The sequence below is a fragment of the Hyperolius riggenbachi genome, chromosome 1 (genome assembly GCF_040937935.1).
Source record: "Hyperolius riggenbachi isolate aHypRig1 chromosome 1, aHypRig1.pri, whole genome shotgun sequence".
Classification (NCBI taxonomy): domain Eukaryota; kingdom Metazoa; phylum Chordata; class Amphibia; order Anura; family Hyperoliidae; genus Hyperolius; species Hyperolius riggenbachi.
Genome location: NC_090646.1, coordinates 567573850 through 567590150, shown reverse-complemented (window position 1 = coordinate 567590150; position 16301 = coordinate 567573850). Strand labels below are relative to the sequence as shown.

At 43.7% G+C, this 16301-nt stretch overlaps 1 protein-coding gene across 3 annotated transcripts in view; it reads right to left on the bottom strand.

The window, feature by feature from the left end:
* Nucleotides 1-389: 389 nt before the first annotated feature.
* Nucleotides 390-16301, bottom strand: part of FAM81B (family with sequence similarity 81 member B) — an 85927-nt gene continuing 70015 nt past the window's right edge. For 2 of the 3 annotated variants that reach the window (XM_068247668.1, XM_068247675.1), the window contains 4 exons: nucleotides 15401-15507; nucleotides 10842-10977; nucleotides 2848-3043; nucleotides 390-530 (listed from right to left, as the gene is read on the bottom strand). In XM_068247668.1, coding sequence (XP_068103769.1) covers nucleotides 397-530; nucleotides 2848-3043; nucleotides 10842-10977; nucleotides 15401-15507 — 573 coding nt within the window. In that variant the 3' untranslated portion in view covers nucleotides 390-396. Of the gene's footprint in view, nucleotides 531-2847; nucleotides 3044-3337; nucleotides 3484-10841; nucleotides 10978-15400; nucleotides 15508-16301 lie in introns of those variants that run through there. The other variant, XR_011023164.1, reaches the window with a different exon arrangement.

Genomic DNA, 16301 nt, shown 5'->3' with positions numbered 1-16301 from the left:
TAATAGAAAATAAATTGTGCAATATAGTAGAAAATAGCAGAAACATGGCACTGAACTGGCTACCAACTCTCGTGGTATTTCGTCAGGATCCTCTTCTCCTGTGTTATGTTTTGTGACGGTTCCTAGATTGTATTCTCTAACCCATTATTATTTAATGCACAGTGCTGCATAATGTGTTAGTGCTTTATAAATAAAGGATAATGATAATATGAGGGTTGAACTCAGGTCTTGTGCTTGTAAAAGTCATAACACAATACTCCAGTCCCATCACACAGGGCATTACTATGTAAGGTATGTCCATGATGGATAATAACTCATGATTATCCCAGGCACAATATAGAATCTGCCTAGAGTCTGTGTAAGCTGTAAGGCACATGTGACTACAGTGAGAGGATCTCAGAAGTCTTTAATCTCTATAATTCTGCGATTTATCTTCTTGATGTCTTTCTGAACCTTCTTGCTTTCCAGTTTCACTTTTGTCTCCTGGATTTGTTGCAGAGAATTCAGAGAGTCTTGGATCTCTTGAAATCCTGTTGCCAAAAAGCACAACATAAATAATTATTAATGTCAAACAGATATAAGTCATATGCTGAGTACCCACCGGCAGATCAAGGCCAGATGGATCTGAGATCTCTCATTCCCCGATCAATCTGACCGAATCTGTAAGTGTTGTTTGCGACTTCAGAAACGAACAATGTCTTAAACGATCATTCACACGATTGTGGAAATATACGTACAAGACAATGAGGATCGGAATGATCTTCAACTTAATCGGACATAGCGATCCGAAATAGCGTGCAGGTGAGCAGAGAGGAGAGCTAGCATCTTTGCACAGATAATTTCTAGGGATTGCTTTTGTAAAGAATAAAGGAGACAAGGGGCATAACAGTAGGGGATGCGGGGGGGGGGGGAGCAATGCCCACACACAGCGGCGAGGAGGGGGACCACTCCCCCTCCCAATGGGGCCACCCCCCATCAGCGCTTCCTCCTTCAGCATTAATGGGCAGGCATGATTAAGGGAACATGGACTTACTTCCACACACCGGAGGTTCTTCTCTGTATCAGGAAGTAGCGTCAGGCACTTGTACAGAGAAGATCAGACCTCCGCCGTGTGGAACGCAGAAGTATGTTCTCATCCACTTTTCCATGCCCGCTGCTGCTGCTCATTAACCCCCTTGGTGTTTTGAATTTTTATGGATTTTGGGGTCTACAAGCGGTGCAATTTTTTTGCATGCTTTTAGATCCTAAAACCTGGAAAAAAAATCATGCTGCTAGGAAATTCGGCAGCAGCCCAACAGGCACTCACCTCCCTGGGATCCAGTGCTGCAAATTTCCCTCCATCCTCCAGGTGGTGCTGTAACCCTATAGTGAGATTGCCGGCTGTCGTCATGACGACAGACAGATCTCACCAGGGGGATGCATAGCCTCGGAGGAGAGGAAGAACAATGGCAGCCGATGTTGGGATCCCCCGGGACTCGGGAGGTGAGTTAAACCGCCCTCGCTGCGCACATTGCTCTGCATAGACCTCCCGGCTGCTACCACAAGTTCAGCTCGGGGATACCGCTCCTGGCATGTTTTTCCCACCTCGAGCTGAACTCTTTATTACCGGTAAGGAGGTTAATGGTAAAGGAGGAAGCGCTGACGGGGAGCCCCAGGTGAAGGGGGGGGGGAGTGCCCCCCCTCCCCACCGCTGTGTGTGTGGGCATTGCTAGATTCCTATACCTGGCTATACTGAGGCCATACTAAGGGCACTTATATCTGGCTACATTGGGAGCACCCATGCCTGGCTATACTGTGGGCACCTATACCTGGCTATACTGGGGACGGGCACCTATACCTAGCTATCTATACTGGAGGCACCTATACCTGGGGTGGGGGGGCTATACAAAGTTGGGCAGGGGGGCCCAGTGATTTCTAGTTATGCCACTGAGGAGGCACTAAGAATCCCCATGAAGAGATGGACTAGTCCAAAATCTGTGAGACCTGTCACATTTTTACTACTGACTGTAAACAACAGCAATGTAAGAGAACGGTAATTTATAGTGTATTTTACTCTGTGAGGAATGTACTTCTAATAGCACGTAAATGCATGTATTTTAAATTTTACACTTTTTTCCGCAATAATGGTCCTTTAAAGCGGACCCAAACCAAACATTGTTTTTAATTAAAAATATTTAGTAGCACCACTCTGACACATACAAAGATATATAAACACTCCTTCAAGCCTATGAGCATTTCAGTGCATGCTTTTCACCCTTCTCTTTTCATAACTAGGGTTATACTGGGGGCAGCCATTAGCAATTCCTCCTTTGTCGGACACCTCCTACTCCACCAGTTTGCCGGATTTTGTCCCGGCAATTTGAAAGGAAGGGAGGGGTTCCTCTAATAAATGTAAAATATTTTATATTTGTCATCATGCAGCTGAAAAGAGGCTGCTATTTATTATTATAATTTAGAAAATAGATTTTATTTCTGAAATCTTGTATTTTTAATTTGGGTCCACTTTAAGCTCTTGAAACACCCGGCTTTGAAGAATACTGTGTCCGGAAGCAGCCCTGATAGCCTGAGAGACCTATAAGCATTATCTGCATTAGGAAGTGAAGATGTGGGAAGCTTAGCTCTATATTCTCAATAGCACTTCTCTGATCATCACACAATGTAATTATAAGGAACACTTTGCTGCCACTTCCCACACACTCCTTCACACACATGTTGGTTATTCCCACAACCTGCGATGCTGATTTTTGCTTTAATTAAAAGCTAGCACTTTCTGGTCACTCTAATGACTTGCATAATGATTCGGTAAAATGAAACTCATTTCACACGTTGGATGGGTAAATAACTTGCCTGCTCGGTATTCACTTTTCATATTCTCAATCTCATCCCATATTTCCTTTTCGAGTCTTAGCATTCTGGCAGCCATCTTGCCCTCTGTATGCTTCATCTTGTTGAGCTTGGCTTCAAGTCTTTGGACATGGTCAGTGTTGTCTACTTTCAGGGTCAAGTGCTGCACGTTGTCTTGTAGTCGCCTTTCTGTTGCATCCTGTCAAAATATTCACCTGGTAGATTCACTACAGCCACCAGAAGTGATGTATACCGGGATGCCGGTGCCACTCTGTGTCACATTGTGGAGACAGGAGTGACGCAGGCATTCCTAATTCTGCTGATCCCCAACACAAAAAATGAAAATAACAGGAGTGATTTACTAATAGAAATGTCCACTGAAAAGCAATAAAGTTTTAAATACAATGAATGATAGTAGTAAAAATGTTTCTGTACCGTGTTAGCTAAACAATATATGTAGGTAGAAAAAAACAAAGTCTTGTAAAAGTAATACCTTTTAATGGCTAACTGCTAAAGTTAAATAATGCAAGCTTTCTGGGATCTAGTCCCCTTCTTCAGGCATATTTCTAGATGTTAGCTGTAGTAAAACACTGATGCAGGGAAGCTGCATGAAGATGGCAGTTGTACTGGTTGCTGTTTAGCAGTTAGATGTCAGGTGATCAGCAGGCTGGAGCCAGTGAGCTTATGCAAGCAAACATGAAATCTAGCAGGTTTCTGAAGATAGTGAAGCCAAGTCAATCATGTTACATAAGGAGTCATGAATCCCATTCCACAATTTAAACCTTCTGTTAATGTCTTGAACATTTTCATAAATTTGTACTCAGAAATCTTTCTTGCTTGTTCATTTTTAAAGTTACCCTTGAGAATAAGTACTTTTAGATCTTGCATGCTGTGTCCTGGTTCACAGAAGTGTTGGCCCACTGGTGTGTCCATTTTACCCTCATTAATTTTAAAGCGGTGATGGTTCATTCTTGTGCGCAGTTTTTGTCCTGTTTCTCCTATATAGATTCCTCTTGAGGGGCATTTCATGCAGCGTATCATGTATACAACATTGGATGATTCACAGGAAAATTGGTCTGATATTTGATATTTCTGTGAGTTTGGTATTTGTATTTGGCTTGTGCACAAGATATAAGGGCAGGTCTCACATCTTGCGTTATTGCATGGTAATGTGCCTGGAGTTTCTGGTGTAGATAATGCACTTCTGATAATCATTTGTCTCAAATTGGGAGGTTGTCTGAATGCAAGCATTGGTAAATCAGGAAAAACTTCTTTCAGGCGTTTGTCTTTATGAAGTATCGGTTGCAGGGCTTTCGATATCTTCCTCAGTGTCTTTAATCTTGGGTTGTAGGTGACCACTATGTGTGGTTAACTTGTCCAGCTATAACCCAAGCAAGACTGAATTAGCTGTTCTATCTAAAGGACTCACTTTTTGCCCCACCAAAAGATTTGATGAAACAGAATTTTGTAGTGACATGGAAGAATTTTTTCGGAGGATACGACTAAAAGAATTTTTTCACAACAGACCTAATTATTCATCATTTGAAAACACCGAACCTACAAATAGCAAAACCAAAAAGAGCAGTACCTGGACACCAAAATCAGGGCGGAACAAGAAATTAGAAGAATATATTGACAACTTCAGGAAAATAATCAAATTGGAGATACTGGACAAGCAAATACAGACACGCTACAACCTCAACACTCAAGAAAGGAAAGCAATACTGAGCCTTAAAAGCAATAACAACATAGTAATTAAACCAGCTGACAAAGGAGGAGCTGTAGTGATTTTGGATAAATCCACCTATGTTCAAGAAGCAAACAGACAGCTCTCCAACAACACCTACTACAAAAGACTAGAAACAAACCCCACTCTACAATACTCAAGGGAATTGAAGAGTATACTTAATGATCTTTCCTCATTATCATCTAACATACTTACATTAATACCAGATAATCCGAAAATAGGCACCTTCTACATCTTACCAAAAATACACAAAGAAGGAAACCCAGGTCGACCTATCATCTCTGGTTTGGGGACACTAACAGAAAAGATATCTGGCTGGGTAGAAAACTTTCTTAAACCCATGGTAAGGAATACAGCCAGCTACATCCAGGACACCACTGACCTTCTTAACAAATTGACTGCCATGGGTCCAATCCCAGAGGGTACTATCCTGGCTACAATGGATGTTGAATCCCTTTATACCAACATTCCACACGAGGACGGTATTGCAGCTTGTCAACATTTCCTTCAGTTGAATGATCTACCAACAGAGCCCACACTACAACTTATCAAATATATACTAACTCATAACTATTTTTCATTTGGGAATTATATATATCTACAGACAATGGGCAGTGCTATGGGAAGTAGAATGTCACCCCAGTATGCAAATTTATTTATGGCCAGATTGGAGGAAAACTTCCTTTCAACGTGTGAAATTAAACCATGGGCTTACTTCAGATTTATAGACGATATCCTATTAATTTGGACAGCATCACAGGAAGAATTAATCAAATTCCACAAAAATTTCTCAGAATACCACAAGAACATCAAGTTAACTCTCAACTTTTCATCCTCCCATGTCAGTTTCCTGGATACTACAATTTATATACAAGATAGATTTTTAGAAACATCCATCTACCGTAAACCAACTGACAGGCATATTTACCTCAAGTGGAATAGTTTCCACCCGGAACACACCAAAAAATCTATTGTTTACAGCCAGGCTCTGAGGTATAACCGAATATGTTCTATTTCAGAGGACAGAGACAGACAACTTATGTCACTACGTAATATATTCATAGATCAGGGATATCATCCACGAATCGTTGATGATCAAATACACAGAGCAACTTTAAAATCTAGAGAGGAACTATTAAAGTACACCCCAAAGACTGAAAACAACAGAGTTCCAATAGTGGTCACCTACAACCCAAGATTAAAGACACTGAGGAAGATATCGAAAGCCCTGCAACCGATACTTCATAAAGACAAACGCCTGAAAGAAGTTTTTCCTGATTTACCAATGCTTGCATTCAGACAACCTCCCAATTTGAGACAAATGATTATCAGAAGTGCATTATCTACACCAGAAACTCCAGGCACATTACCCTGCAATAACGCAAGATGTGAGACCTGCCCTTATATCTTGTGCACAAGCCAAATACAAATACCAAACTCACAGAAATATCAAATATCAGACCAATTTTCCTGTGAATCATCCAATGTTGTATACATGATATGCTGCATGAAATGCCCCTCAAGAGGAATCTATATAGGAGAAACAGGACAAAAACTGCGCACAAGAATGAACCATCACCGCTTTAAAATTAATGAGGGTAAAATGGACACACCAGTGGGCCAAGACTTCTGTGAACCAGGACACAGCATGCAAGATCTAAAAGTACTTATTCTCAAGGGTAACTTTAAAAATGAACAAGCAAGAAAGATTTCTGAGTACAAATTTATGAAAATGTTCAAGACATTAACAGAAGGTTTAAATTGTGGAATGGGATTCATGACTCCTTATGTAACATGATTGACTTGGCTTCACTATCTTCAGAAACCTGCTAGATTTCATGTTTGCTTGCATAAGCTCACTGGCTCCAGCCTGCTGATCACCTGACATCTAACTGCTAAACAGCAACCAGTACAACTGCCATCTTCATGCAGCTTCCCTGCATCAGTGTTTTACTACAGCTAACATCTAGAAATATGCCTGAAGAAGGGGACTAGATCCCAGAAAGCTTGCATTATTTAACTTTAGCAGTTAGCCATTAAAAGGTGTTACTTTTACAAGACTTTGTTTTTTTCTACCTACAAATACAATGAATGAAATCTTTATAGCCCTAGAATGCAACTTAAGCAATTGAACAGGTATGTAACTTACCTGTTCGCCAGAAAATGGGCAATAGTTATAACTCAGCCATCTGTCAGCAAAGCCAACATGACTTTTGCCCGAAGACTTTTGCCTCCAGCTCAGCAGGTGCAGCCTGATAGGCAGCTGCTAAGTTGGGGGTGGGCCATGCCAAAAAGTGGGAGTGGCCACAGAGCTCCAGACTTCATCTGAGAGGCTTTGGGCAAAAACCACCATGACTATTTTTCATACAGGGGATGGGATTTTACAATAATACCCACACACCGTGCTTTTCGCCACGTTAGACACTCGTCCCGATATTGTTCGCTGTTACCGCCGGGCACCTGATCAACCACAACTGCCTGACATCTTGCAGCATGTCTGATCGATACATGCTACCAATTTCAGCCCAAAATTGGTCGCATCGTCAATTGGGCATGCTCTTGGCAGCACTGATTTTCATCTGATTCAATAAAAATTGTCAAATCTGGATGGTCGATTGGACGCCAAATCGATAGATGGCTATACATGGCTATAAGACCAACCTTCACACTCTCACACTGATCCTATAATGTGCCCCTTCCAGGCCAGTACTTCTGCCTGGATATGGCTGATCTTTATAAATGATCCCCTGCTTCAGTTCCTGGCAATCCACTGCTGTACGCTCTGCCAGGCTAGGGAACATGGAGGGGGTGCAGTTTTCTGAATCTGCCATAATTACCTCATTTTCAAGCACTTGGCACTTGTGACCAATACATTTACTGTGGGATTGTATTTATACAATGACATTTTTAATGTACTGTAAATGAAAACAATGCATTTACTAAAATAATTATAATTGTCATGCGTCATGAATAAAAGCCGTATTAATCTGCGAGAAGACATGAGGGTTTCAGCTTGTCTGCGATGACTTATTAGTTCTCAGAAATGTGTAATTAAAAGAGCAGGCTGTACAGTTAATAAAGTGTTTATTAGTGAAAGTGCGTTGGCTTTATTGTAAATAACTGCAGGGGTTGAGCGATGCAATCCTAGCCATTCCCTCAATGCACTTCAAGCATATTTAGTATTCCAGAATGCTGAAAATACCTTTTAACTTAAAGCGGACCCAAACCAAACATTTTTTTAATTAAAAATATTTAGTTGCACCACTCTGACACATACAAAGATAAATAAACACTCCTTCAAACCCATGATCATTTCAGTGCATGCTTTTCACCCTTCTCTTTTCATAGCTAGGGTTATACTGGGGGCAGCCATTAGCAATTCCTCCATTGCCAGACACCATCTACTCCACCAGTTTGCCGGAAAATCCCGGCAATTTGAAAGGAAGGGAGGGGTTCCTCCAATAAATGTAAAATATTTTATATTTTTCATCATGCAGCTGAAAAAAGGCTGCTATTTATTGTTATAATTTAGAAAATAGATTTTATTTCTGAAATCTTGTATTTTTAATTTGGGTCCACTTTAAAGTAAGACTCTTGGTACAACACAGAGTGAGGCCCAGTGCACACCAAAAACCTCTAGCAGATCCGCAAAACGCTATAGCTTTTTGAAGCAGATTTTCAGAGCGATTCTAGGCATGTTCAGGGCCCGCTCACACTTATAATCGCAAAACGCTGGCAGTAGTTTTGCGGGAGTGTTTTTCCTGCGATTAACACGGAAAAATCACTGGACACTGCGGCGGTTTTGGAGCGATCGCGATTAGCGTGCTTTGCACGCTAATCACGATCGTTAATCGCGGAACGCTCGTTGGCGGCAAACCGCTGCATGCAGCGCGGTTGCGGTTATCGCTAACCGCAACCGCGGCAGTGAGAACACTGCCACTTGCTACATCGTGTAGCGGTTTTTGCAAAACCGCTAGCGGTTTGCCATGAGCGGGAATCGTGCGATTCCCGCTCAGGTGAGAACGGGCCCTCTGAGAGGCTTTCTAAACCTGCCTTGCGTTTTATGGAGTGTTTTTGTGTAGCAGATTTCATATATTGTTACAGTAAAGCGGCTACTGAACAGCTACGGTAATAAAAAAAATGCCTGGAAAACCTCTCTGATCTATCGTTTTTCAGGGCGGGTTGAGCCTTTCCTATACTTTGCAGATGCGTTTCTGCATCAATGTAAACAGCAAAACTGTTGCAGGAGCCACGCTTGCAGTTTGTTAAAAACCTCAAACCACTGGTGTGCACCATCCCATTGAGATACATTAGCCAAGCATTTTCACAGGCGGCAGCGGTTTTGAAAATGCTACCAAAAACGCTTAGTGTGCACCAGCCCTGGGTAAATAATACAACAAAACGCTATCATAATCGCTAGCGCTTTGTGTAAGCGCTTTGCAGTCGATTGCAGCTGCATTTTCCGGTGATTAATCTTTAAAGGAGTTATCAGGCATTGTAAAGCAAAATAAGTGCTACTTACCTGGGGCTTCGTCCAGCCCCAAGCTCCCAGCATGTCCCTTGCCACAGCTCTGCCCGCAGCTGTTCGCCGCCTCTGCCTCCCGGTCCGCGGTGATGACATCAGGCCGACCTGGAGGTCAGCCTGCACTGCGCCTGTGCGATCACCGCCACATGGACCGGAGTGTACTGCGCAGGCCCAGAACCATTGCGCCTGCGCAGTACGCTCCGGTCCACGTGGCGGTGATGGACAGCGCCGCTCGCGCAGGTGCAGTTTTTTTTTTTACAAGCGCCAGCGATTGTCAAAACTCCAAATTCACTCCAAATAGCGCTCTAGTGTGCCCCAGGCCTTAAGGTGTATACAGCAAACACCAGCATGCAGACAGCTAGGCTACACTCACAGTGGGTGTTCCCTGTAAAAGCAGGAATGCCACAAAATAGAAAAGTCCTCACAAATATTGCACGACCTTTGCATCGCATACCGTGAAGCAACCAGTCAATAAAAAAGTATGCTTCACTGTCACTGTTAACCCGTACATTTTGCAGTGCATTGTGATTCCACACGCCATTAAATTGCACCACCCTTACGCACTGTGAACGTTGCATAGGGTTATCATTAGCAGTGTGACTTCTTTCAGTACGATGCATTATTAGGTTACATTCACAGTGGGCCATTGCGGTGCAACTTAAGTAAAAACAAAAAAAAAACAGCGGCGTGCATGCATGGGGAGCGGCCTGCAACAGCTGCACAGGAAATTACCAACTCAATCCTGGTCATCAGTGGCAAATCTGACACCTTACAGTGTGGTCTCATTTGTGTCAGGGAAAAATATCGCTAAAACATACTCACAATGTTTAGAATTTCTTCTTGGTTTTATATATATATATATATATATATATATATATATATATACACTGTATATATATATATTAATTTTTTTAGAAAAAGTATTCCCATAATTAAAATTGTATGTGTTTGCCCACTCACAAGTATCATTAAAACCATGCCCCCCTAGCAGGCTAGCTTTCCACATTGAATTTGGAGCCCACCAACATGGGGTCTACCCTCTGAGCAATGCCAGCCCGCGTGGTTTATAATATTGGCGGGCATTCTGTAAGGAGTGGTGTGGCCCAGCTCCCTCCTCCCATTGAGCATGCCCAAGTTCACTGTTATAAAACAAGGGGCTCATCCCCACCCTGTGCTAGGAGAGGTAAGTAACCTACCACACGTGGGCATTAACTCTAGGGGGTCTACAGAAGGAACCTAAGGGGCCCCTTTAATAAAAAGGGAACCCCAGATGTCTGCTCTGCCTTGGGTGAAGGTATTTATTTCCGATCCCTTACCTTCTTATAAAAAAGCGCCAAACAGAGATCTTTCTGTGAAGTAAAAATACATAATCTCTTTTTGATTTTAGCTGAAATTGAAAAGTTTTCAGCTGCATCCATATGTTTTGTTCTCTATTCTTCCACATACAGTACTGCTGTCCTCTGCTGTGATTTTCACTTGTATACTTTCTGCAGTACTTTCTGCTTTGCTCTGCAGGTAGCAGGTTACTTTATCCTTTTGTTACTTTATTAGCCTATAGGAGATCACTGTCGGCCATCCGTGCTGGAGCAGGAAGAGGAGGGGACTAGCTTTAAACCAGACTCAGCCTTCCTCCACAGTGAGTGAGAAAGCGTCAGATCATTTCTGCTGAAAATATCAGTGTACACTACAATGCACTCTGTATAAAGAATCCATAACACCACTTACCATTCTTTCTCTGAGGTTGTTGAGATGTTGCTGCATGTGTTGAGACTGCTCCCCAGCCAACCTTTCTACCTGGGATTCTGTCCACTTATGCTGATTTTGGATCTGTCCTTGAATGTCCTCGAGAATACCACCAATCCTAAGCAGAGAAAAAGCAATGCTGATAATCTGTTCTCTACTTCATAACTAAACAGGCAACAGCAAACATACCCATGATGAATACAGTAGTTATGTAAGCAGATGAACTAGGGATCCTGGGGCCTACTGTGTTAGTGAGACCCTACCTTACTTAATCCTGTCATGTGACTGATGGCAGGAACTGGAGCCAGGAGCTTAGCAATAGGGGTTGCAGAGGTTGCGACCGCATGGGGGCCCTAAAGGGGCCTTCCTCAACTACAGTATTAGCTCTCTATTGGTCCTGTGCTCATAATAATCACTTCTATTGATACTTTGAATAGTGATAATCATTAGCAAACTGCTCCCCATCCCCTTCTTGCACCTCTGACACTGTAGTGTGACGTTACGTATCAATTGTTATGTATAGAGTGCTAGGGGGGCTCCATTGTAAAACTTGCATTGGGGCCCACAGCTCCTTAGCTACGCCACTGACTGGAGCCATTCACATGGAGGAGTGACACATGCTCTGTCCATTCTCACTTGTAAGTTCAGAGAGTGCGAGTGGACAGAGCATGCACAGCTCCTTCATTGAATGGGGGAGGGGGGTGGGGCTAGACCGGCGCAATGAAGGGGGGATCATCCAAACCACCAGACAGGTAAGCAGGGGCGTTACTAGAAGTCCCCGGGTCCCCCTGCAAGAATTTGAGCGCCCCCTCCCCGCTCATGGCCATTTTGGGGGGGGACAGGAGGGGTCGCAGCATGAGGGGAAAGCTTTTTACATCAGTGGGGAGGGAGGACAGTCCCCCCCCTCCCTCACCTTGGGCTCTCCCCTCTGCGCTCCCCCTCCTGCATCTATCTAAGTGGCAGCAGCGGTGGCGGTGTTGGCAGCTAACTCGGGTTGCAAGTTTAGTGCTGCTGATGGGCATTATGGGGTTAATTTATGACCTGCATGACTTTGCACATGCTCAGAAGCATTTGTATGCTATTCTGTTGGGTATGCTGAAATGTTGGAAAAGTGGCGGCAGCTATAAATACCTCCATTCACCACCGGAGGTCTCCGATCTGCAAGGGCTTCACATTACTTCCTGTTTTAACAGGAAGTAATGTGAAGCCCTTGCAGATTGCACCTCAGTGGTGAATGGAGGTAATTATAGCTGCTGCCACCGCCGCCGCTGCTGCCACTTAGATGCAGGAGAGGGAGTGCAGAGGGGTGAGCCTGAGGGGGGGGGGGGGACTGTCCCCCTCCCCGCTGATATGCAAAGCTTTCCCGTCATGCTGCGGCCCCTCCTGCCCCCCCAAAACGGCCATAAGTGGGCCCCCGGGGACAGGGGCTGCTTCCCCTATTGTTACGCCAGTGCAGGTAAGTAAGGAGCCCATACAACACATACTGGCATATGTACTGTAGTCTTTTTTAGATTTAGTGTCAGTTCAGGTGCCCTTTAAATGTGAAGACACTCTTGTCCTGGATGCCTTGGTGCAGTGCAGAAGTGATGACCCCCATAATATATGGTTCCCATACTCTCCTCTGGTCACAGCGGTTCTGGGAAGATGAGATGGTGGCATTTCTGTCAACTAAAACCTTGAGCTAGTGAAGCAATACTGATCACAAGGGCAGGGTGCCAGTCTCCATACCAGACAAGGCTCTAACGAGCATTAGGAAGCTGTCAACAGGGGTGCTGCTAAGGTTTCCGTGGCCCCAAGCAGCACATCATTTGTGGCCTTCCCCCCAGTCAGAGGCCCCTTCCCCCGTAACAATAGGTAGCCAGAAAAAAGCACCCCTCCAGTATAGGTAGGAAGCCAAAAGTACAGGTATAGGTAGTCGGGGGTACCCTCCCTCCTTTTTGCCCGGTATAGTTGCGACCCCCAGAAGAGGTAGCCAAAGTTCTATGTGTTCCCTCCTGTATGGGGCATTGGTGTCAGTGGGGCTATGCCTCCCCATTCCCAACACTCACAGACCTGTAGATCAGCAGTGACCTGAAGAAAAAAGAGCAGCACTCAGTAACCATGTGGCACACTTCAAATGCAGGAAATCACTTCACTTCTGCTTCTAAAGTGTGTACTCCATGGTCACTACATCAATCTCCCCTCTGCATGGGAGGCCCCTACTATGGGTGAGGCACCAGGCGGCTGATTGGTTCGCCTGGGCTTAGCAGCATAGCTCCCAACTGTCCCTCTTTCGAAACCCTATCCTCTTTCTTCCTCACTTGTCCCTCTTTCTGAATTAATGTACAGATACTGTACATGTAAATATATGTATATTTCTACTGAAAAGTGTGTTTAATTGACTTCAAACTGTATTCCCATCCTTTAAATTGATATATTTCTTACTTTCAAATGTTAATATGAAGAAAAACTAATGATTATAGAAAGAACCAGTGTGTTGAATTCTAAAATGACATATTTTGCTTATGCATTTTTAGTGGTATGCGTGGCCAGGTGTGTGGTTAGGGGTGTGATTAGAGGTGTAGCAGGGGCATGTCTTAAAGTGTCCTTTCTCATCTCAAAAAGTTGGGTATGCCTAGCAGCACCCCTGACTGACAGCATGGTATCCTGGAGGCATTTGTTCTACAGAGAAGCGTCAGGGAGGTGAAGGTCTGTGATAAATGAGGTAAGAATAAACTTTGTTTTTCTCCAAAAGTTTTGCTTCTGTTATCACCCCGAGTGCTGTTTTAAGTTGAGGAATGAATTATGGATAATTCCCCCAACCAAAACTTAAAACTTTCTCAATTCAATACCACTGTGAGTAATCCAGTTGCAGACCGGCCAAGTGTCACGGGTTCTCCGTGGCAGTAACGATTTGCAGTCTCTATCACGGCATCTCGGGGCACTGGTCAAATGTCCCGACCTCTTCACAGAGCAGGAGAGTTTGCAGTTAACTGTTTTACTGCCCAGAGTCTTTGCAGAGAACACTAAAATGCATGCATCACATCACACTCTGCAGCTTTGCATCACGCTGAACTTCATCAGCAGCATAGCAACATAAAACTCCAGGCTCAGCAAGCAATGTCTTTCAAGTTGAGAGAGGCCTGGTGCACACCAGAGGAGTTTTTCTGAGCGTTTTGAGTTTTTAAATCTGCTGCTAATGTTATCCTATGTGTCTGTGCACACTGGAGCAATGAGGTTTTGTAAAAAAAAAAAACCTATAGCATTACATTGGGAAGAGCTTTTTAAACCTCTAAAAGCTCTTCCCAATGTAATGCTATGGGGTTTTTTACAAAACCTCATTGCTCCAGTGTGCACAGACACATAGGATAACATTAGCAGCAGATTTAAAAACTCCTCTGGTGTGCACCAGGCCAGAGAGTAAGGCCCAGTGCACACCAAAACCGCTAGCAGATCCGCAATACGCTAGCGGTTTTGGGAGCTGATTTCAGAGAGATTCTAGGTATGTTTAGAGAGGTTTTCTAAACATACCTAGCGGTTTTAGGTGCGTTTTTGTGTAGCAGATTACACATATTGTTACAGTAAAAGCTGTTACTAAACAGCTTCTGTAACAAAAATGCCTGGCAAACCGCACTGAAGTAGCGTTTTTCAAAGCGGTTTGCGTTTTTCCTATACTTTACATTGAGGACGAAACGCTTCCGAAATCCGCAAACGCGCAGCAGGAGGCGCGTTTGCGGCTTGGCAAAAACCTCAAACCGCCGTTGTGCACCATCCCATTGCAATACATTAGCCAAGCGTTTTTCCAGGCGGATGCGGCCGGCGGATCGCTCCAAAAACCGCTCGGTGTGCACTAGGCCTAAGACAGGGATCTCTACCCTGTCTATCTGGTTACACAGCATCTGAATAGTGAGGTGGATATCTTATCTTTCAATATGCTTGTGAAGTGCTAGAAATTCTGTATGTATCAGTCATATTGGTCACATTCCTCTGTGCTATTGCTCTTATTAATAACCCATATCGAGTTACAAGATCCTTAATTAGAGATAGTTGTGTGATTTTATGCATTTACAGTCCTGGGACAAGAGGCACCTGTAGGCACTGTGTTAATATTTCTGATATGTGAAGGTTTTTTTTGCCAGAAATAAAGAATTTAATATTTTGCACATTTAAATCTATATTTTCTTATTTTATATATTCATAACTCTTCATGTAGAGCGTTTTACTCTAATTTATATAATTTAATACATATGTGTGCTGATGATTATTCTTTAAATAAGTTCCCAATCAAAGCTCCATGCGCCAATCTCTGCATAGGATACAGGGGGAAACTGTATGGGGAGGGGCGTGGTTTTGAAAAAATGGGCAATGGTTAAATGTGTGGCAGAGGCGTGTCTTAGTGTCCCTTTTTCCTGTCTCCAAAAGTTGGGAGATATGCAGTTGTTACAGTGATTCCAGCGTTCTGCTTCTGTATTGATTCAGCCTCTTGTTTTATGCCAAGCCAGTCATTAGGCTGAAGCTTTTATTTCTGCCCAAACTTGCATTAATGTAATTAAAATACATACTTGAAATCTAGAAGCTGGATCTCGTGGTGTTGCTCCCCCCGGGCACTCTTCACTTTGTTGTTATGTTCAGATATTGAAGATTCCATCTTTCCTAAAAGCTGTATTACCTAATAAAAATTCAACAGGGAACAGTCCATCAGCTTCTCCATTAAATATGCACCATTCACAATAAGCTCTGAAAGAGAGAGGACAGAGTACCGTACATCACATTGTAAACCACACTCTACACCACATTATACTGCTGTGCACCACTCTCTACACCCCACCGTACTTCCCACTTTACACCACACTGTACTCCATTGTGTACACAATGTATATGTTACGGCCAAAACCAGAAATCGACCAATTCTAGAATTGGCCGGCCGTTTCTAGAACTGGCCGATTTGACGTCGGCCAAAGTCCAAAATGCTGGGAATTTCTGACATTGGCCGGCCAGTTCTAGAAACGGCCAAAGTCAGTCGGCCAAAGTCCAAAACGCACAAATCCCAGAACATCCCTGGTCCTGTCCAGCACCATGAATGGCACTGGGAACTTCCTCTCTGCTCTGAAATACACACAACAGCATAATAATCTTTTTAAAGAAAAACATTTCTTAGTTACAACTGATGCAAATCCTGCAATAAATCTGCAGTGTGTCTACATCCTGCTTTCTTGGGAGCAGACATATTGTTAACATCCTGTGCTTTTAAATTAGCTGCTCTGCTGTGGCAGTCAGGTTACACGGGGAGAGATCAAATTACAGTGGTGATTAGTTACAGATGAGGGGGGATGCATGGCTGGGGGGTGCTTTGCTGGGGGCTTTGCATTACTGGGGGTGCTTTGCTGGGCGCTCTGCATGGTGGGGGGGGGGTCTTTGCTGGGGGGCTGTGCATGGCTGTGGGTGCTTTGGTGTGCACTTTGC